General features: G+C 54.9%; 1 protein-coding gene across 6 annotated transcripts in view; it reads right to left on the reverse strand.

Annotated features, from left to right (window-relative positions):
* TCF3 (transcription factor 3) overlaps positions 1-20029 on the reverse strand; it is a 42166-nt gene extending 22137 nt beyond the window's left edge. For 4 of the 6 annotated variants that reach the window (XM_049876190.1, XM_049876189.1, XM_049876187.1 and 1 more), the window contains exons 1-3: positions 19932-20028; positions 17863-17988; positions 13489-13561 (exon numbers count right to left, since the gene is read on the reverse strand). In XM_049876190.1, the coding sequence (XP_049732147.1) occupies positions 13489-13561; positions 17863-17934 (145 nt within the window). In that variant the 5' untranslated portion in view covers positions 17935-17988; positions 19932-20028. Of the gene's footprint in view, positions 1-13488; positions 13562-17862; positions 17989-19931 lie in introns of all 6 variants that reach the window. The other 2 variants (XM_049876191.1, XM_049876192.1) reach the window with 1 other exon arrangement.
* Positions 20030-22389: the final 2360 nt, after the last annotated feature.

Genomic DNA, 22389 nt, shown 5'->3' on the forward strand with positions numbered 1-22389 from the left:
GCTGCCCAATCCCTGGAAGCTTTGGTTCCAATCAGAGTCACCCAGGGGCAACAAGACCACTCACCTGCCAGGTCCCCCGGGTCACCCCCTTGTCGTGTGACTGTGGGCTGGCCCTTGCCCCCCGCCCCGTTTGCAAATCAGGGAGTGGGATTTGAAACCAGATGCTCAGTAAATACTTGTGACTGAACACCCACATCCCAGGGTGGATTTTGAATCTGGTCCGCCACTTGTTTTTGTAAATAAAGTTTTATTGGCACACAGTGACGTCCATGTATTTACACATCATCTATGACAACACTCACTACAAAGGCAGAACTGAGTCATCACAGCAAAGCTGAAAATATTCACTCTCTGGCCCTTTACAGAAAAAGTCAGCTGATCCCAATTTGTAAGATAGCCAGGGCCCATTTCTGCTCCCCCCATGCAGAGTCCTGTCAACAGATTCTGGTACCAGGAGTGGGGTTGCTGTGCTGGGCCAGCAAAACACACCGTAGGCACAGGGCCGTGGACACAGCTGTACCCAGCACCGCCCACCGGGGGTTTGGCTCTAGCAGCCCCACCTCGGTGATGTGCCGCTCTCACCCCAGCACTCAGGCTAGAGTCCTGGGACTCACCCTCTTCCCCCTTCCCTCCTGCCCCACGGCCTGCCCCACGTGGCCTCAGGACAAGTCAGCGTCTACACCGGCTCTCCATCCCCACAGCCACAGCTCTGGGTTCCTGTGGTAGCTTCCTCCCAGGTACCACCTCACTGCCTCGCACCTTATAAAAAAAAGCTTTTGGAAACAAAACCAGGATCTCCTCCCTCCCTTTAACACCTCCCATGGCTCCCCATCAATAACCATGGAAGCGGCAGTCAGAAAATCAAAAGACGCATCACACTGGTCAAATGGGCGCAAAAGACCTCTTCAAAGTATTGAAAAGCAAAGATGTCACCTCGAGAACTAAAGTGTATATGACCCAGGCCATAGTGTTTTCAGTCATCTCATACGCATGTGAAAACTGATGAACAAGAAAGATCGAAAAAGAATTGACAGCTTTAAATATAGTGTTGGTGAAGACTACCAAATACACCACGGACTGCCAGAGAACAAACAAAACCTGTCTTGGAAGAAGTACAACCAGAATGCTCCTTAGAAGCAAGGACGGCGAGACTGCATCTTACATACTTGGGACATGTTGTCAGGAGGGATCAGTCCCTGGAGAAGGACATCATGCTTGGTAAACTAGAGGGTCAGTGAAAAAGAGAAAGGCCCTCAACGAGACGGACTGACACAGTGGCTGCAACAATGGGCTCAAACACGCAACAATAGTGAAGATGCTCAGAATTGTTCTGTTGTGCACAGGGTCACTATGAGTTGGAACCTGCTCCAGGGCACCTAACACCCACATGGCTCCCCACCACTCGTAGGGTAAAAACCAAACTCCACTGAGCTCTCATCTCCCTTCACCTCCCCCAGCTCCCACCTTGCAGCCCCACCCACATGTGAGATGGCCCCGCCCTCTACTGGAGCTTTGCCTCAAGGGTCCCACACCCCCAGCCTCTTGTTCTTCTGGTCTTAGCACCCACTCCCCCTTCAGGGGAGTAGCCCTGTCTGCCCTCTCAGCTTGGGGCTCCTCTCTCTGTCCCCAACATTGTCAGGCACAGAGCTGGGCCCTGCACAGCCACCGTGAACGCTTTTCATTTTTTCATTTCATAAATGAGTCTGTGTCCCCAAGAGAATGGCTTTCTGTGGTGGACAATACGTTCACCATCCATGTTGTCCAGTAAGTGGCCACCAGCCACATGTAGCCACCAATCCCTTCAAATGTGGCTGGTGCCACCGGGAAGGAGACTTTCCCATTTCATGTAACTATAACTAATTTCAGTAATTAGTTCAAATTCAGAAAGCTCCCTGTGGCTGGTGGCTGCTATACCACATGGTGTGGTTCCAAAGGAAAAGAACTAAAGTAACAAACCACCACCACCCCCCCGTCAGTCTGTCGTACTAGGGGCGCTTGTGTGTAGCTGTGATGCTGGAAGCTCTGCCATTTGTATTTCAAATACCAGCAGGGTCACCCACGGTGGACAGGTTTCAGTGGACCTTCCAGGCTAAGACTAGGAAGAAAGGCCTGGCAATCGACTTCCAAAAATCAGCCAGGGAAAGCCTATGGATTCCAATGGTCCAATCACAAGCGACGGCGGGGACGGCACAGGATTGGCAGCCCTTTGTTCCACATGCATGGGGTCGCCGTGAGCCAGGGGCCCACTGACGGCAGCTAACAACAACGCTTTGTGTGTATGTGTCCAGGGTTGTAACTTTAAAGTAAGGTCTGCAGGGCAGCTCCAGCTAATGCTCCCCTGCTTTCTGAGAAGAATGAGACATAGGAAAGAACACGCCCTTGGTGACAGCACAGGGTAGGCACCAACCACACACCACACACTTGGAGGAATTGCTACCAGAGGCGGCAGGCTCCAGGCAGGCTGAACGAAGGCGCCAGAGCAGCTCACACCCCCTTCCTCATTGGGGGGTAGTGCCGGGGAGTCCCAGAAAACCCCTTCTGTATCTGCCCCCAAAATCTGCAGGGGCCGGGAAAGCGGGGTCCCCTCGGGCTCCCCCTGAGGAAGGTAATTAATCGGAGGCTGAAGGGAAAGGACAGGGAGGTGAGGCTACCCCCACCCTTTTGAATAGTGGGAGGCCCCTTGTGGTCCCCAATATGGCAGGACAGTCCCTCGACTAGTGAAGCCGTATGGACAAAGGAGGCAGCCTTGTCCACCAGAAACCTGGGGCTTCTCTCCAACCCACCTTCTCCTGAACCCCTTGGAGCAACTCCCAGCTCCTGGGGGGCTTCACTATGGGTGGGGCTGGTCTGCAGAGTGAAGGTCTAACAAATACGTAAATGAAACCTAAGAGAAACAGGGTCCCCCAGCAACAGAGGCTGCCCCAGCTCCCTCCATCCCATGAATTTCAGATTAAGTGACTAAAGTGGTAGCAGAAAGATCCTCTCCTCCAACTTCAGTCTCAAGGGGGGATCCACATGGTACCCAGGTTTGGGGACAAAAGAATCTGTCCCCCACAGGCCAGCCTTCCTCCAAATATGAGCTGAGAAGCCAACCAAACCTCTTCGCAAAAAATGAACGCAAAAGGAAAACAAACATGAAAAGCAAAGGATAGAAGTCCACAGGTTTACGAGATGATTTACCCCAGGAAACAGAAGACGACGAGAGGCAGTGAAAGCAGAACTGACAATATAGAAAACACAACCAAAAAAAAGAAGAAAGAGAAGGAAGGGACTCAGAGAGATGACGAGCACGAAGAACAATCAAGGCTTAAAACCAGAGCGCTGGTATTCCTAAAGGGAACGGAGAAAACACACCAGCAACCACAAAGTCAGAACTGAACCAAGCACTTTTGAATGGTCAACCACGAGGGTCAGAGCACCCAAAGAAACAGTAATGACAAAATAATGAAAAAGCAAATAAGACCGAGATAAACACATGCACATTTACTGGGTTTCATGGCCAGACCTAAACTTTTTACACGGGAGGAAAACGAAGAAATATTACGGGAGTTTGAGTCTCAACAGGGAAAGAGTATGACCAAAGAATTCTATTCCCAGCTAGACGTCCCTCAGATGTAAAGGAAACAAGATCTTTTCAGGTGTGGCGCAGTGGTTAAGAGCTCGGCTGCTAACCAAAAGGTCAGGAGTTCAATTCCACCAGCCACTCCTTGGAAACCCTACGGGGCAGTTCCACTCTGTCCTATAGGGTTGTCATGAGTCAAGGCTGACTCGACGGCAACAGGTATAAGATAGGAACATACATCGCCCATGTGCCCTTGCAGAAGAAACATTCCCTAAAATAACACGCCACAAACTAGGAAGGTGATCACAACGTATAAACGGGCAAACCAGGAGCATGTGATGGGCGTGGCTGACCGTGAGCACGTTTAACCGTCAACTACGGACTCCATCACACCAGTGACGGTAACAAAAGCACCACCGTTGGTGCTTTGTATGTTTTATCTCATTGAATCCTTGCATAGCGACTACGGTCCCCATTTTACAGATAGGAAGACTGAGGCAGTTAAAAAAAAAAAAAGTCATTTGCTCAAGATCCCACAGTAAGTGGCAGAGTCGAGATAACAGATTGCAAATTCCATACAGTTCTTGGGTAAAGAGAAACAATGTTTTCAAGAAACTCACAGTATTTATGCCAAAGGCCGAGGGGCAGACTCCCATACTAGGCTCCTTCCTCAACCTGCCTGCAGAAGGAAATGCGGCTTCATGTCTGGAGTTGAAAAAGCATGAAATGGAGGTTTAAGCACGTTCTTTAAGCCTACTGAATATACCGTGGGCTGCTAGAAGAACAAACCAATCTGTCCGGGAAGAAGGACAGCCAGAGTGCTCCTTAGAAGCGAGGATGCAGAGACTTCGTCTCACATGCTTTGGACACATTATTGTGATGTCCCTGGAGAAGGACATCAGGCTTGGTGAAGCACAGGGTCAGCAAAAAAGAGGAAGACCCTGAACGAGATAAACTGACGGTGGCTGCAACAATGGGCTCGAGCATAACGATGACTGTGAGGATGGCGCAGGACCAGGCAGTGTTTTCACTCTGTTGTATACGGGGTCGCTATGAGTCGGAACCAACTTGGCGGCACCTGACAACAAAAACAACTAAAACTACGGGGAAAAAAACACTGATAGAACTGCACACTAGCACAGGCCTCCCAAAACCAAACTGAGAAAACGCACACCATGCAGGAGGAAGTACAAAGTCAGGAAACCTTAAGCGAATACTACAGAAGAAAAGCAGCTGAGACACAGACATGCACTTTGTTCAGAAACATGGCGTCTACGACAGACAGTTCCAGAACCAACAACTGCAGGAGGCTAAATACGACTGGATGCACAGAGATACGTCAAGATAACGCAAACGAAACAGAAGGGTCACAACATTAACATGATATTTTTAATTCAAGGGAAACCCTCTCACTAGACCAGAGAGGGCTCTTCTGCACTGATGACGAGCTGATCCACGGTGAGGCCCCAGCTGTCTCGAGCTTTTAAAAACCCAGTTGCCGTGGAGTCGATTCCGATTCCTGGCAACTCCGTGCGTGTCGGAGTAGAGCTGTGCTCCACGGAGTTCTCAGTGGCTGATCTTTCAGAGGTGATCGCCAGGCCTTTCTTCCGAGGAACCCTGGGTGGACTTGAACCTCCAACCAAGCGCCGAGCAAGCTCGCCCTTTGTGCTGCCTAAGGACTCCCGTGGCTTTTACGTGCCCCCTTAACCCAGCATCCAAATACATAAGCAGAAACCGTGGGTCGTGCTCAGAGAAAGTGCCAGACGCGATAGCTTCAATCTCATCAGCTCACAGATCCCCGTCAAACTGTCCCTAAAGTGCTCACGGAAAACGACAGAAGTGGTTCACGTTTTAAAAACCAGTCGCTGTGGCGTCGACTCCAGCTCCTGGCGACCTGTGTGTGTCCGGGTGGAACTGTGCTCCAACGGGTTTTCGGTGGCCAATTTTTCAGGAGCAGACCACTAGGCCTTTCTTCCGAGGCACCTCTGGGCGGACTCAAAGCCCCAACCTTTCGGTTAGCAGCTGAGCTCATTCGTTGTGTGCCCCACCCAGGGACTCTGTTTGTATTTTAGCGAGAGTAAAAAAGCTCTGTCTCTTCCCATCAGTAGCAATAGGCTAAGCTGCTACTGATTTTTTACACTGGTGACCCAGAAATCAGCTGATTGAGAAGCACACTCCACCCCCAACTTGGAAATCCGTAATCTCTGAAATAACGCAAGTCAGAAGGAAACATCTCTTAAAAAGTATTGTCGAGTGTTTCTAAAATAACGAAAACTCGGCACTATTGAAACCGATGGGATCTGGCCAAAGCAGTCTTGAGAGGAAAATTTATAATCTTCAGTCCTCTGGTTCCTAAACAAGAGCAAATAGAGATAAACAAATGAGGTCTTCGATTCAAAAGCCATCAAAATAACTTTAAAAAGGGGAACAATTAAGACAAAAGTAAGAGAGAGAAAAGCAGTCGCTTGGTAAGTATTGATTCAGCCATGAAGCAGATTTCTTGGACAACAGATCAATAAAATAAAGCACCAGACAGAAGAATCAAGGACAAAAGAACAAAAAGAAAACAAAAGAAAAGTAGATCGAGGACTGAGAAATGGACTCTACATCTCCTGGTTAAACAAAGAGGTGAACTTATCCTTTAAAGTTGTCTTTAAATGCTTAAATCCTTTAAATGTACCATTAAGGAGAAGTGTCTGAGGTCTTAAAAGCTTATGAGCGGCCATCTAAGATACAACTGTTGGTCTCTATTCATCTGGAACAAAAGAGAAAGAGAGAAAACCGAAAAATAAAAAGACCTGTTGCCATCAAGTCAATTCCCACTCATAGTGACCCTGTAGGACAGAGTAGAACTGCCCCACAGGGTCTCCAAGGAGTGCCTGGTGGATTTGAACTGCTGGCCTTTTGGTTAGCAGCCGTACCTCTTAACCACTACGCCAGCAGGGTTTCCAGAATCGGACAAAGAACGAGAATACAGGACTGCCTCCATGAACCCTGGCCTCCTCTCTCTACTCTGAGACCAGAAGAACTAGATGGTGCCCGGCTACTGCTACTGAACATTCTGATCAGGGACACAATAGATGGATTCCGATAGAAAACGAGAAAAATGTGGAACAGAATTTCAAATTCTTAAATCCATGCTGGAGGAGTCCCCAAGACTATGGCCCTGAATTGCTCTTTAAACCTTGAACTGAGACTTGCCCTGACGTCACCTCCAAATTACCAGCTTAGCCCGAAGAGTAAAGATTGCCACCCTTGAGTATTGCATTCTTTTAAAAAATTCTAAGATTGAATGGACAACAGCTACCCTAAAGCACAGACGAGAAGGTTGGGAGAAGTTTAAGACAATGGGAGTGAAACAACTAGAAGATAAATAATGAGAATATGCACACATGTGAAGAATGGAACCAATGTCACTGATGAGAATGCCTAGAAACTGGAGTAGGAGCAGGCTTTGCTGTGCATATCATCACCAAAAATAAATGATTACGTATTTAAAAAAATAAAGTTTGGTGAGTAGTAACTGGGGTCTTCAAAGCTCGCAAGTGGCCACCTAAGATACAACTACTTATCTCCTCCCCTCTGGAGCAAAGGAGAGTGAAGGAAACCAAAGACTCACAGAAGAAATCAGTCCACAGGACTAAAAGCCCACGGGAACCACACAGCCTTCTCTAGCCTGAGACCAGAGGAACTAGATGGTGCCCGGCTACCACCACCAACTGTTCTGACTGGTACACAATTGAGTCCTGGTTAGAATGGGAGAAAAATATACAACAAAACTCTAATTCATAAAACAGACCAGGCTTACTGGACTGATATAGGCTGGAGGAACCTCTGAGACTATCACCCTAAGATACCCTTTAAACTTGGAACTGAAGCCACCCCAGGAGTGTCCTCTTTCAACCAAATAATAGACTGACCTATGAAATAAAAATAAGATCGGTGAGGAATGTGCTTCTTTAAACAATCAGCTATAGGAGACCAAATAGTCAACATTTACACAAAAGCAAAGATGAGAAGGCAAGGACAGGCAGAGAGGCTGGATGGACAGAAATGGGGCGGGGGTGGAAACGGAAGGAGTGCTGACACATTACGGGGATCGTAACCCGTGTCACAGAGCAATCTGTGTCTAAACTGTTGAATGGGAATCTAACTTTCTGAGTAAACTTTCATTTGAAAAATAAAATTATTCAAAAAGAATGCACCATTAGCCACTTTAAAACGTGGATGACTTTTGTCTAGGAAAAACCTAAAACTGACAGGAGTGGACAAAACCTTCACAGGTCAGAATCGCAGGAGAGCCAAGGGTAATCGCGGGAAAGCATCAGACTCAAATGGGGCTGCACGTCAGTTCCTTGTGAGCTGAGAGACCAGATGCTTCCCACCCGCTGAAGACCGTCTAGGAAGCAAGGAGTCCCCTGGCTCCAGTCCAGAAACGCGGCAGAGGGCCCGAAGATGCCTCAGACCAATGCCATTCAGCAACACAGGCAAATCGCAAAATGAAACACTGCAGATAGAAGCCACCAGCTACCAGAGGACACGCTATCATCCTCGCTGGGCGATGCGGTTGGTGAACGCGCTCAGCTGCTCACTGAAAGGTTGGAGGGTCGGGTCCACACAGAGGTGCCTCAGAAGAAAGGCCTGGCAATCTACCGCTAAAAAGGTCGATATTGAGTGGTTTATTGGGATGGTTATCGACTTTGTTACGTAGTGCTGCTATAACAGAAGTATCACAAGTGGGTGGCTTTAACAAACTTATTTTCTCACAGTTTAGGAAGCTAGAAGGCTGAATTCAGGGCGCCGGCTCTGAGGGGAGGCTTTATCTCTCTGTCGGCGCTGCAGGAATGTCCTTGTCTCTTCCGAGCTTCCATTCCTGGGTGATCTTCATGGGGCTTGGCATCTCTCTTCCCCCATCTCTGCTCACTTGTCTAATCTTTTATATTTCAAGATACCCCCTACACTAATCCTGCCTCTCTCACATAACAAAGACAACTCATTCCCAAGTGGACCACAGGCACAGAGGTTAGGATTTACCACACATATTTTGGGAGGACATAACAATCCGTAACAGTTAGTATGCTCTCCACATCTCGGCCTCTCCATCAGTGAAGCAGGGATAGTAACGGCACCTCTTCCAACGACGTGTGAAGCCTGAGGACTCATAATGAACGGCCTGGCAAAGAACGCTCAGGAAATGGTGACGAATGTCATCGCCATCGTTACTGCTGCTGTTACAGTGATGATCACAGGCAGCCAGAAAAAGGACCAAACTCTTGATGTACTCAACATCTTGGATAAACCTCCAGGGAGTTATGCTGACTGAAAAAAGCCAATCTCAAAAGGTTACACACTGGGTGTTGCCACTTACACACAGGACATTTCTGAAACAAAACCGTAGAGACGGAGGACAGCACTGGGGTTGTCAGGGCTTTGTGACGGGGAGTTCAACGATAAAGTGTAAATTATCAAGCACCAGGGAGAGCTTTGGGGTGGTGGGACAGTCCCGTGTCTTGATTTTGATGGTGGTGCCGTGAATCTACATGTGTGAGACCTGCACTGAAATCTACACACACGAGGAACCCCGGTGGTGCAAAAGGTTAAGCACTCAACTGCCCACCGAAAGGTTGGCGGTTCGAACCCACCCAGCGGCTCCTCAGGAGAAAGGCTTGGCGACCTGCTCCCGTCACGTGGGGTCGCTCTGAGCCAGAATCGACCCCACGGCACCCAACAATGACGACGCGCGTATGTACAGAAGCTGGTGCAGACTGAGGGACTTCTGAGGATCGTTCGGGCATCAGCTGCCTGGTTGTGATGTTGTCCAACAATTAGACAAGATGTTACCACTGGGGGGAGCTGGGTGAGAGGTCCACAGGACCCCCATGGACATTGCTCTGCAACTTCCTGAAATTCCTAATTATTTTAAAATAAAAAGTTGACCGATCCCCCAAAACAGGGCTCAAGCAAAGTAAAGAGAATTTCATCAAAGAAGAACATCCATGCAGTGAGCGGTGTGTTCATTTAAGAGCTGTGTACATGGGATCAAACTGACAAGAGCAACTAAAAAAATGAGATACGAAGCTTAGGGAAGAGTGAATTTCTGCTAACGGGGGAGGGACAACTCGGAAAAGGAGGGTGAGAACGGTTGCACAACTCGAAGAATGTGATCAACGTCACTGGACTGTGCATGGAGACACTGCTGAATTGGTGTGTGTTCTGCTGTGTTGCTGAAAATATTCTCAACAACAACAAAAATAAAACAGATGAGAAAAAAAAATGCATATGGCCAAACAACTTTTGAAAAGGTAAGCCCTTCTCTTCATCATAAACGTGCAAACAGAACCAACATATCACTGGTCACCTATCGAAGAAAGAGAAAAAGGGCCCCATGCTGGCTACGTTCAGGGAACCACCAGACCATCGGCTGGAGGGGATCCGACGTTCCTGCCCTTCTGGAGAGCTTTCAGGAAACACAAGCAGCACTTTCAACGTGAAGATCCATCCACAGACTCAGCAAGTGGACTTGGAGAAACTCGCCCTGAGGAAATCTTTGCGAGTGTGTTCGTTCCAAGGTCCTTTATAAACACAGACCATGGAAGGGACCTTTCCAAGTGTGTGACTTTCCGTCTGAGCGTGGGTTCCATTTCCAGTTACGCAAACCCAGAAAGCTGGGGAGAGATTAAAAATAGGGAAGAAATTTCCTCCGGCCCGTCATTAAGCACTTCCTGATGCCTTCTGTGGCCTGGGATCGGCTGTTTTTTGGCAGTGATGAGCTGTCAATGAGAGCTGTGCCTGAGAGCTTCCCAAAAGGGAGTGGCGAGAAAATTATTCCCTTTGTAACATCTTCCAATCCAGATAACAGGAAGAAAGTCTCCGTCTCCCATTTTTCTTTAATGCCTCTCTTAACACCAATTTTTTTTTCTTTTTAACAGGCAGAGACCAGGTACAGCCACCACCAGTCACATCAGCCTCAATATGCCACGCCACTTCTATTTTATTCCTTTTTGGGGACACCTTACATTCTGGTCCCGGCTGCTGGTTTTCTTGTATCAATTTTCCTTTCAAAATACATTTAAGAGAATCGAGTCGTTTTAAAGGAACACGAAGGATGCCGCGGAGTCCCTGGGTGGCACTAACAATGAATGTGCTTGACAGTTCGCTAAGAGGTGAAAGGTTTGAGTCCAACTGGAGATGCCTCGGAAGAAAGGCCTGGCAACCTACTTCCGAAAAGTCAGCCACTGAAAACCCTACGGAGCTCAGTTCTACTCTAAATCGTGAGGGTGCCTCAGTTGGGGCTGACTCCACGGCAACCACGACAGGGGTAGGGTCAAGGCAGAGGGCATGGCTGGCAGAAAGAAAGGGGTTCTGGACGAGACCTGTCTGGAAGATGAGGCTACACCCATTGTACTGAAAAGAAACTGAGGTGCAGGAAGGGGATGACCCCTGGAGCCACACAGCTCTGGGTCTGCTCTGACTCCTGCAGGTCAGAAGATGAACCCCAGGCTGTGCGGCTGATGGAACATCAAACTCTGCCCCCTCCTGGGGTCCCCGCTCCAAGAAGGCTGCGGAGCGGTGACAGGAGCTCCAAGCTGGGACACCCCACCCCAGACGGACAGTCATGGGCTCAAGGGAAGGCCGGGGGGCCTCTGCACAGAGGTGCCCCACACTTCACAGCTCACAAGGTTCTCAGCCCCTGGTCTGCCAAGCCCTCCGCCCAGGGGGTGGACACCCATTTTGCAGAGGAGGGAACTGAGGCTCAAAGCACAACGGCACAAGAGTCTGTGTTTGCAGGGACCACATGACAGCCAGAAGGAAGGGGGCCCCAGGTCCTGGGCCTCCCCTGGCCCTGTAGCTCCCCACCCAGGTGGCTCAGGTTTAGCCAAATGTGCCTAAACTGAACTGAGGGGGGTGCCCAGGCCGAAGCCAGCCTCAACCATCCCCCCCAGAGCTGTGGGCAAGAAATTCAACAGGCGAGCCTCACTGGCATCCCCTGAATTCTGAGCCCCGATGCAAGGGGTTGGGCTGAAGTAGAGCAGACCCTTCGGTCAGAGGTGGTGGAGCTGCAGAAACCCCAGGAAACTGGCATTTACAGACGGTCCAGAATTCATGTCCAGGGAAAGGCAGGACCAGGCAGAGGTGTTGGGGGAAACTTTCCGGGGAGCGGGCGATCCACACACCCACAGCTGCTGAGGGCTGCTGGCCCCCTGGCAGCACGTCTGCGGAGAGGCTGGGTGGGCAAGTGGACGGCTGGTGAGGGAAGACCACCCCCCAAGCTGGGCCAGGTGCAGCTGAGTCCACCTCCAGGAAGGCCCCTGCCTCCCTCCCCCGGGCAGGGAAGTGTCAGCATGGGGAGGGCATGGCGGGTACCCTTGGGGATTTCCACCCCTGCAAGAGACTACGGCCACCCTGTGGCTACTTCCTCAGGGACACAGAGGCCAGGAGGGGTGATGACCGTGAGCATGACCCCCCTCTTCTCTCCCCCGTGAGCCCCCCTCCTCCTGCCAGACCCCAGAGGGCACCCCAGGGGATCCTGAAAACGACGGCTTAACAGAACCTCCATCCCAGAGCCCAGAAACACAGGACACCATCCAAAAGCCTGGTTCTGAGGCCCCATAAAGGTTCTGAGACCCACGCCACAGGCCCAGGGAGCTCCAGACTCTAAACCAGAAGGCAGGACACACCTGCCTGGGCCCCTCGAGGGGCTCCCTGGGGACACTTATTGCCTCACAGTGACCCCGTGCACAGCAAACAAAAAGCTGCAGTCCCGCACCACCCCCACTATCGCTTAGGATCAGGTCCTGTGATACACAGGGTTTTCACTGGCCGATTTTTGAGCGCAGATCGCCAGGCCTTTCCTCGTCCGCCTGAGTCCAGAAGCCCGACTGAAACCTGTTCACCATTCTAACAACACCGCCTGGCAACACACAGGCCTCCCCTGAAAGCCGGGTGGGGGCTGCACACGAGGCACAGGCACGCCGGCTGTGAATCAAACCCCAGGCTCCCGCACAGAAGGCGAGACTTATACCACCGACCACCCCTGCCTCTGGGACACAATGGCTCCCCCCAGAACCAGCTGGTAGCCAAAAGGCTTCCCGATAAGCACATCAGACCTCATCCCGTCTCTGCCTACAATCTTCCATGGCTCCCCACTACTTTCGGAAGAGACAGACCTACAGCCTCGGCCCACAGCGCTCTGACTTCCCTCCTCCCCTCTCACCCTCACTCTGTCTGCTCCAGCCAAATGGGCCTCCTCCTTGCTCCCCCAACTCACCAGGCCTGGTCCTGCCTCAGGGCCTTTGCACAGGCTGTTCCCACCACCAGCAATTCTCACGCGCACGTGGCTCCCTCCCTCCCCTCCATCAGGTCTCTACTTAAGCAACCTCTCCTCAAAGTCTCCCTGACCACCCAGCTAGCCACAGCCCTCCCCTGCCCAGCACCCTGACCCAACTGTGAGCTTCTCCAAGCAGCACCTGTGTTTCTGTGTAACTTTTCAGTTCTCGTCCCTGCTATCTCCCCTCGTCCATCCTGCCCGCTGCCACCACGTCAGCACTCAGGGCTGGCTGGGGTAACCGCCTGGTCTAGATTTGCCCAGACGTTCCGGTATCAGCACCTCAAGTCCCACACCCATGCCATCGGCTGGGCCAACCACTGGGCTCCCTCTGCAGTCCCAAGGGCAGTGGCTCTTGTCACATCGGTGGTGACAGTGAGAATGGCTGATCTTGGGGTCCTCTGAGGCTTGCCACTCACCATTCCCAAGTGTGTACATCTGGACACAGAGCCCCAAGCCCCCCCCCCGCCTGGCCCTCACAAAAACCTCCCTCCTTTGGCATCTGGGGGACCCTTTGGTTCTGTCCCCTACCCACGTCCCGGGCTCTGTCCACGCCCGACCCTTGACACGTCTGTCTTTTCACTCAACGTGCAGGTCCTACCTGAGCCTGTGAACTGGGTGCTGGCCAGGGAGGCAGGCCGGCCCTTCCCATTGGCCACGGGCAGCGGGAACATCTGTGGGGAAGAGAGGGAGATGGTTGAGTGTGGGCAGGTGACAAAAAACCCCACAGTTCCAGTGGCCTCAGCACTCCTGGCGGCTCAGGTTACGGATGGAGCTTGGAGACTTTCGGGGACTGAGGACACAGCTTTGTCCCAGTCTTGGTACTTTCAGTCTCATCGAGGACCCACAGGGTGTGAAGGGACCTCAGGACAGTCGCTCCCCAAAGCTGGGATGCACCCGTGGGTGCCAAGGGGACTGGGACTCAGGGTGTGAAGAAGGGGAAACGGGGCTCATTGCTTGGGGAGCACTGAGTCGTGAGGACCGAGGGAAAAATTTGGAAACGGACAGCGGTGACGGTTGCACAGCACGGGGAATGTAATTACTGTTACCAAACAGTACACTCTAAAATGTTAAAGAGGCAGATGTTGTTATACGTATCTACGTCGTCCTCAGCTACTATCGAGACACCTCTGACTTCTGCGACCCCACGTACAACGAGACCAAATGATGTCCGGTCCTGCGCCACCCCCACGATCGGCGGCCTATCAGACCCCTGTGATCCGTGGTGTTTTCAGTGTCCGAGTATTGGAAGTCAATCGCCAGCCCTTTCCTCCTAGACTATCGTAGCCTGGAAGCCCTGCTGAAACGTCACAGCAAAACCTGTCCAGCATCACGGCCACAAGCAAGCCTCCCCTGTGAGACGGGCGGTGGGTGTGCAGAAGGTGCACTGGTGGGAAACGGAACCCGGGTCTCCCACACGGAAGGCAAGAATTCTACTAGGGCTGAACCACTGCTGCTTCACATACGATCTTTATCAGAAAAAAAAGAGGAAGACCAGGGCTGCCCTGACCGTCCAGGGCAAGAAACAGCAAGACAATGATTTCACTGACTTATCATGTGCTCAAAGCTGCTGGTGTCAGGAGAAAGGCTCCCCCAGGGGCCAACACCACCACCTCCTTGGGCCCCACACACATGCCACCCTGGGAGGGCAACAGTATCTAGTAGAATTCTAAACTCTGCTTCACACTATTTCAATTTTGTTTATTTTGGTGGGGGACCTAAATAGGTCTATTGATACAATTTATCCACTCTATAGAGTGGGCCTGAGCTGGGATCCTTTCCACGGCAACAAGTTCGGTTTTTTAATCCACTCTGGGGAGAAATACAATGTTTTATTTAAGTTTCTGCTTAAAAGAATAGTGAGGCCTTTTGCAGGGACAGGTAACAGGTGGATACAGGTGGAAGTCAGGCCCCAAGCTCCTTCTAGAGGTTCCCTAAGGGGTATCCCACTGTGCTCCTTTCCTGACAAGCTGGGGACCCCACTGGGAGAGGCTTCAGGGAGACAGGACGGGACACGTCACACGATGGGAAGGCTGGGAGGGTAATGGGCCAGGCTCTGGGCCTAGTGGCTACTCGACGGCCCTCTCGGCACCCCAGAGGGGTAGCATCAGCCTGTCATAAGGGAAAACTGAGGCTCAGAGGCAGCTGGTGGAAGCAGAGCTGGGATGGAGCCCGGGGGACAGTGAGAAGCTAGGGTGACTGGGAAAGGGGCTTCCCCCTGGAGCTTGCTTCGGTGGCTCTCCTAGGCTCTGGGCCCAACACCCTCCCTCCCTCCCTCCCTCCCGCCTGGCTCACCCACCGTGCTAAGTCCTTGAAGATTGAACAGCTTAGCAGCATCAACCAGGAAAATCCAACATCAACAAACCCTTTCGCCACAGAAAAAACAAAACGCACCCCTATCCTGCCCCAAGGGTCTGGCTTTTAAAGATTCAGCTTGAGGTCCCAGTGACAAATGTGGCTGGAACCCGGGCTTGTTGGGGAGTGGCTGACAGCCCCTGAAACTTGCCCAGGACTGAAAGGAAGTGAAAGCACGTGGCACGGCAGCTCAGGCCCTGGGGCTCCATTCCCACACCCCCATTCTACAGGAGGAGAAACTGAGGCCGCCTTCCCATCTCGCCCTGCAGGAGTTGAGATGGAGAGGCTCTCTGGAGAGATGGCAGCCAGGCGGGGGTGGGTTCTCATTGGGGTCTACGCCCACTCAACTGAGAGCCTAGGTTGGCCGATGTATCAAAGGAAACCGTCTCAGCCCCCACCTCCAGGGCCCTACTCTCCCAGAAGGGCCACTCTCCCACTGGGGAAACTGAGGCCCAGGTTGGGAGAAGGGCTAACTTGAGCCAAGTTAAGGAGCAAACGCACTCCAGGGGGTCCTGGGGTCAGCAACCAAGCTGGGTGGGGGGGGCCTAGATTCCATTTTGATCTGTTTTGGCCTCCAAGCCCCTGGAGACTAAGCTGACGTGGCATTTGCCACAAGGGTACCGGGCCGTGTCCTGAGGGCTCCGCAGCCTCGTGATCAGCCCAGACCTGCCCCCGCAGCCCCCGAAGCCTCAGTTTTCCTGGCTGTGAGATCGACCCAGGGTTCTGAGCTCCACAAGGAGTTTGTAAAACCCAATTGGCCATGGGCTCCCATTTGTAGTAGGGACCTTCGTCCATGTACACGGCTCAGGGGCATAGGTGGCCAAGGTCCCACAGCCAGCTCCTCCCTGTGGTCCCTCGTCCAAGAAGCCACATCCCTCAGGCCTGGGACCGTGTGAGACACCAGCCAGGAACACCACGGACAGAGCGTCCTTCCCTCCCAACCCAAGCAGCGGCTCTCAGCTCGTGCCTCCACGTCCTTAAAGCCTTTCCGTCTCCGGTTTACACAGAGCAGCCTTGGGCCCAGGCAGCCTCAGGTGGGATCTCAGGTGCCCAACTCTAGCTTCTTCTTTGTATTCATTCTCATAGTTACCTCTTCTCCTACTTTATATAAAAGCACCAGAAAAAAAGACTTCCCATTTAAATGTTTTTGTTTCAGGTTTAACCGGTGGGTTCTTTCAAAGCAGCAGAAAATCCAATGTCCCGGGGGCAGGTGGAGCAGGGTGGCTGGCCACAGAGGGATGGAAAAAGGGGTGTGAGCTGTAATGGGGGGCGGCTGCCTCTGCTCTTGGTGTCTTGGAGAGAGGGCTGGGCCTCTCACTTGTGGCCACAGAGGGGTGAAAACCAGCTTTGGACAAAAGCGGGAACCTCAGCTTCCTCGTCTGCGAAACAGGCCACTGGTTCCCAGCTGAAGTAGGGAGACACTGGGACCCTCTGGGCAGAAGGAGGAGGTGAACGAGTGGCTCAGGGCTCTTGGATGGGGGATAGAGGTGAACAGGCCGGGTCCCGCAAGGTTAAACCTGTGTCCCCCCCAGCCCGTCTGTTCCGGGCCAACAGTCCGTGACCCGTCAGTTTAACAAAACAACTGCATTGCACCCTGGTTACTCAGCCGGGGAGGCAAAAATAAGACAGGGCTTAAAAATATCGGCGTGGCCCTTCCGGCTCCGTGGCCCCTCCATCCAGAAGGTTGTTTTTCACTGGGAGGGGGGTGTGAGTGACTGGTGTCGTTTCGGTTTGGGGACTTTTGTTTTTGACAGACCTCAGTGGCCTGGGCCTTATGCCCACTAATGGAGGATTAAATTCAGACTGAAAGTACCTTCATCTCTCTGCACTGTTTCATACCCAAATGGTGCTTGGGGTGGGGGGGGGGGCGGGGAGACAGAATTCGGGGAATCTGCCAACACATTGGCCGGAAGAGAAAAAAAAACTCCTGAGCGTTTCAAGAAAATGCTGACCACCCCCGGCCCCAAGACAAGCAACCCATTGCACAGATGGGCAAACCGAGGCCTCTGGGCTTCCAGAGTTATGGGAAGCCCACTAGCTCCTGGCACCATGGAGCACACTGATTGCTGGGCCGCAGATCTCTGAGCTGTGCACCCTCCGAGAACCTGTACCCTTACTGGACTGCCACCCTGCCCAGCCCAAAAACAGGCCACCCTTGGGCGGGTCACACCTCAACAATAACGAAGACAGTAATAACAGCATATGATGCACCATATGACCCTGATAACACCCACTTTACAGACAAAAAAGTCAAGGCCAAGTGGTGGCCTCAGAACTGAGCACTCCAGGTCCAGCCTCCCCACAAAGGAGCCGGAGACCATGGGCAACGCCCCCCTAGGCCTCAGGTTCCCCATCTGGAAAAGGGGTGCACTGAACCCAGCCTGTGACTGGACAAACACCTCATGACAGGTACCTCTACACAAGGCCTGGGTCCCCTGATTCCACACACACCACCACAGGGGTACCACCAGCCTGCTTCCAAAGGTACCCCATACCCCAGCCCCATCTGGGAACTCTCACCCCAACAAGCTTGAGAACCAACTGTTGGGAGTAGTTTTAGCAGATGTTTCTTGCCCTTAACAACCTTCCTGCAGATCCTGGGGGGAGGGGGCCCCCTTACCATGCTGAAGTCCAGGAGGTCGCTGAGTTCCTTGTCTGTGCCCACGGGTGCCATCCTCGGCGGCTGGTTCATTCTCCAACTGCGGGTGAGGTGGCCAGGGCAGGCACCTGGGGCCTAGACAGAGCCCTGGGTGGGGGTGGGCGGCAGGGAGAAGCAGAGACAGGCAGACACACAGAAACGGGAGAGAAGAGGGGTCAGCGGCTGAAAGGGTGGGGGTGTGGGGGGCTGATTAAACAGGAGACCCTTTAAGTTGTCCTGGGAATCGCGGCTCTGCAATGGCCCTGAAGGGGTCTCCCTCCCTAAACTGAGTCCCTTTCTGACTCTGGGGGTGAGAACAGAGCCAGCGGGGAGTCTGAACAAGGGGGGGGGGGGGCGTTTGAATACAAATTCCCTTAACTCCCTCAGAGACCACCAGAGAATCACATTTCAAAATTTAAACCGGGGGGGCGGGTGGCCAGGGCGGGAGCGGTCCCTGGGCCTGTCGCGGCCGGAACCACCCCTCTCCCTGGCCACATCTCCGTTTCCAACCACCCCCGGGCCTCCCCGCGCCCCTCCCCCAAGGCAGGGGGCGGTGCGGCCCAGGCCCCGCCCCCGGGGAAATTTGGTGACCCCCCCCTTCCCAGCAGCTGTCACAGCACGCTGGAGGCCCAGTCACCCCCAAATCCAAAGAGAAAATAATCCACGAGACAGAAGAAAGCGAAGCCCCCTCCTCACTTCACAACTTAAGGTGGACGGCCCCGCACGGGATTTAAAGTGGCCGACCCTCGAAGCTTTCCTCCGCCCTTCAGAACCCCACCCCGGCTCCCCCCAAAAAACCGAACTAAGAAAAAAACAACCCAAGGTTGTTTCATTGCCACGATGTATCCGGCTATTATTTTTAAGCAACTTTGACAACATCCTCTCCTCCCGTCCCCGAAGGACAGGGTCCCAGAAACCAGGCTCCAGCCTCGCATGGTCCCAGGGGGCTGCTCTCTAGAACAGGGGCTGGGGGATCCACCTGCCAGCCCGCTTCCACGTCCAGAAAACAGGGTCAAGAATGGCCTCAGTCCCAAAGAAAGGAGAACCCCTTCGGCTCCCACTTTTTCCACTCGAGGGTTCCCCAAGTGGGGGCGGGGGCGGCCAAGGAGGAACCACGGGGGGGGTTCTGAAGTCAGGGGAGACCCAACTTCAGAAGTAAAGAAACCCCCCTCTTTGTTTGCTAACTGGGGATGGGGTGTGAAACGGAGGCCCCAGAGCACCCCCCTCCTTCGCCAAGTTTTTTCTTTTTTCGAGGGTGTGTGAGACTGACACTTTGGAGGGGTCCGAAACCGGTCGTTTTTGAGGAGTAGTGGAAACTGACTTTAACGAGAACTCAGACAGACTTGCGGGGCGGCTGAACCAGGCTTTTAGGGGGTCCCTGAAAGACTCCTGGGGCGTCAGAAGCACTTTGGGGGATTTGAAAAGGACTTTGGAGGTGTTTGAAAGCGGCTCAGGGATTCTTGAAACCGACTTTGGACGAAGGGGGGCCGCGAAACATCTCTGTTTCAGGGGGGAGGGGTGGGGGCAGGCCCGGGAAGCAAGGCCCCCCCGGAGCCGGTGCGGGCGGCGCGGCCCGGGGCCCTTTGAAGCTCGGGGCGCCCGACCCGCCGGCCGGCCGCGGCGCCCCGCATTAACGCGGAGCAGATGTTCCCCCGGCCCCCCCGGGCCCCCAGCCTGAGCCCGCGGTGCGCGCCGCGGCCCGGGCCCCGCGCAGACAAAAGGACTGGCCTCCTCCCGCTCCCCGCCAACTCCGCGCCGCCCGGGCCGCCCGGGGAGGGGGCGCCCGAAGCCCGGGCCGGCGCCGGGGGTCCGCGGAAGTTGGCCAGGGCCCCCCCGGCGCCGCAAAGTTTGGCCAAGTGGCCGGCGGCGCGCAGGGGCGCCCGAGCCGCCCGGCCTCCGCGCCCGGCCCCCCCACGGGCGCGCAAAGTTGGAGAACAATGCCCGGCCGCGCCCGCACCCCGGCCGCCCGCCCGCCCGCCCGCCGCCCCAGGCCAGGGCGGCGCAGCCCGCGGCGCACGGCGGGGCCCGGCGCCCCCAGCCCGGCCGGTTACCTGCGCGGCGAGCCGGGGCGCAGGCGGGCGGGGCGCGGCGGCATGGAGGGCCCCCCCGGACAAAGGGGCGCGCGGCGGCCCGGGGCTCGCGCGTGGGTGGCGGTCCCGGTGCCTCCCTCCCCGCGCGGGGCCCGGGGGCGGCCGGCCGGCGGCGTGCGGAGCGGCGCGCGGTGCCCGCAGTGCCCGCCGCCGCGTCGGGTCCGGTCGGTCCGGCCCGCTACGCCCGCGGCCGCCGCCGCTGCCTCATCTTCCTGCGGCGGGAGACATGTTCCGCCCCCCGCCCGCGCCGCCGCCGGCCCCGCCCGCGCCCCGCCCCCCGCCGGCCCCGCCCGCGCCCCGCCCGACGCCGCCGCGGATCCCTCCGCGCGGGCCCCGGCCCCGGCGCCCGCCGCTCGACCCCCGAGCGCCCGCACGAGCACCGCGCAGCCCTCCTCGAGAGCGGGGACGCGCAGGGGCGCCCTCGGGGGCACAGAGGCCGACGGCATGGGGCGGCCGCGGGGACTATGTTTCTGCGCGGAGGCGCACAAGGCTGTGCGCGGCACGCGTGACGAAAGCGAAGAAGGACCGTGAGATGCGAGGATAAGGCCGAGCGGCGGCGGCCAATGGGAGGGCGCGGCGGCCTGATGGGCGGGGCGAACTGCCATTTGCGATGAGGCCGCGCCCCCGCCCCGCCCCCGCCGCGCGGCTCGGCGGCGAAAGAGGCGGGACTCTCCGAGCGACAGGCCGCGAGAAACGGTGGGAGGGGCTGGGCTTTGGGATTTTATTCTCAGGTTTGCATGGCCGCCCGAGCGTACTGTTTGCCTCGGTCGTATCTGAGGTCCTAGGGCTGGCCCCGAGCACTGAGTGTTGCGAGCGTGCATCCCAGGCCCGGAGGGGGCGAATCAGACCCATTTCAAGGGCGAGGAAAACCGAGGTTCGCCCTGCTTTGGGGCCGCAGAGCCTCACGTGAACCCAGGCTGTACCCCTCTGACTTGCTAGTTGTCTTTGCCTGCTGGAGCGTCAGTTTCCTCTTCTGTAAAATGGAATTTGGGGCCTGAGGTCACTCAGCCAGATTCGAACAGGACCGGCTTGGCTTGAGCAGGTGGGCGGCGGGCCTTCTGCATTTCAGTTGTCTGTGTCAAAAGTTTCCCCTACAAAAAAAAAAGTTCCCCCTACAGCAAGGGGCTTTTCAGCTCTTGAGGACCACAGACCCTACAGAAACGTGATAATAACAAATGAGAAAAACACAAACCTTGCGTGGCTCCCCACGACCCCAGCAGAAAATCCACACTCCTTTCCAGGCCGGGAAGTGGCCTCACTCGCTCCACTCTAGCCACACGGGTCTCCATGTTCCGAAACCTTCCAGGCCTCTGCTCTTGCTACTCTTCTTCCTGGAGTACTCTTCCCACCGCCTGACGCAGACCCCCTGAATCACGCCTCACCAAGGGCCCACTCCCAGGAAAAAAGGAAGAAAGAACAGTGGAGGAGCAGTGGAGAAAATCCCAGGGTAGGCTGGGTCAGAGGGGGTTCCTATGAAAGCCACCAGCCCCTCCTACTGTGCCTGAGCTGGGCTGCCCCGCACTTGGACCCCTCCTGGCTCAGAGAGTCTCCAGGTCTGGGACCTTGGGCAAATTCCTGCCACCTCTGGGCCTCAGTTTGTCCATCAGGAAAATGGAAGGGCCAGTGATGGGCACAGAGAGAAGCCTATGCCTCACCCCTGATCCCTTGGTCTCCCCCAACTGAGGGACCTGGGTCTCTGGAGTAAGCAGCCCCAGTACCACCCAGGGCCCCTCTGTCCCCAGCCCTTTCCTGTTGCCCCACTCTGACCCTCGAGTCTTGGGGTGTCTGTGGCCCTCCATGGCTCCCCCCAGCCTGTGGATTTCTCAGAGGCCCGGCTGGGGCTGAGGCCTCCCAGGGATCCCAACTTCACCCTGTGTGGGCCAAGCCCTGGGGAGCTCCAATGCCCAGTGTTCCTAAAGTGGCCCCCAGCACACCTGCTGATGAGGAGAAACCACCCATTCCCGAGCCACACAATGATTGAGCACCAACTGTATGCTAGGCTGTGTTGGGCACTGGGACTCGGTGGTGACAGAGTGGATCCAGAAGATAGTGGGCCATCAGGGCCCCCTTTACTTCCCAGGGTGGTTCTCTCTAGCTTGGCTGTCATATGCTTGCACCCAAGTGATTAAATCCATTGTACAGATGAGGAGACTGAGGGTCAGAGGGACCCATCCTGGCACTCACACCTGCCTCGGGGCTCTACCAGCACCCACAAGCCACCATTGTCTTCCCCAGGGAGGCCCTGCTTGGGGCTGAGTCACCAGGCGGTGCACCCTGTGGGGGCCCCCCCCCTCGGCCGCCACCTCTGCCCGGCCCAGCGGCCTGGGTGTGCCCTCAAGGGCCCTGGCATGGGGACAGGACGCCAGCGGCTGGTGCCAGGGGCCCCTCAAGGGCGGCCCATAGCCCGCCCACCCCCACC

Source organism: Elephas maximus, chromosome 3 (assembly GCF_024166365.1).
Source record: "Elephas maximus indicus isolate mEleMax1 chromosome 3, mEleMax1 primary haplotype, whole genome shotgun sequence".
Lineage (NCBI taxonomy): Eukaryota > Metazoa > Chordata > Mammalia > Proboscidea > Elephantidae > Elephas > Elephas maximus.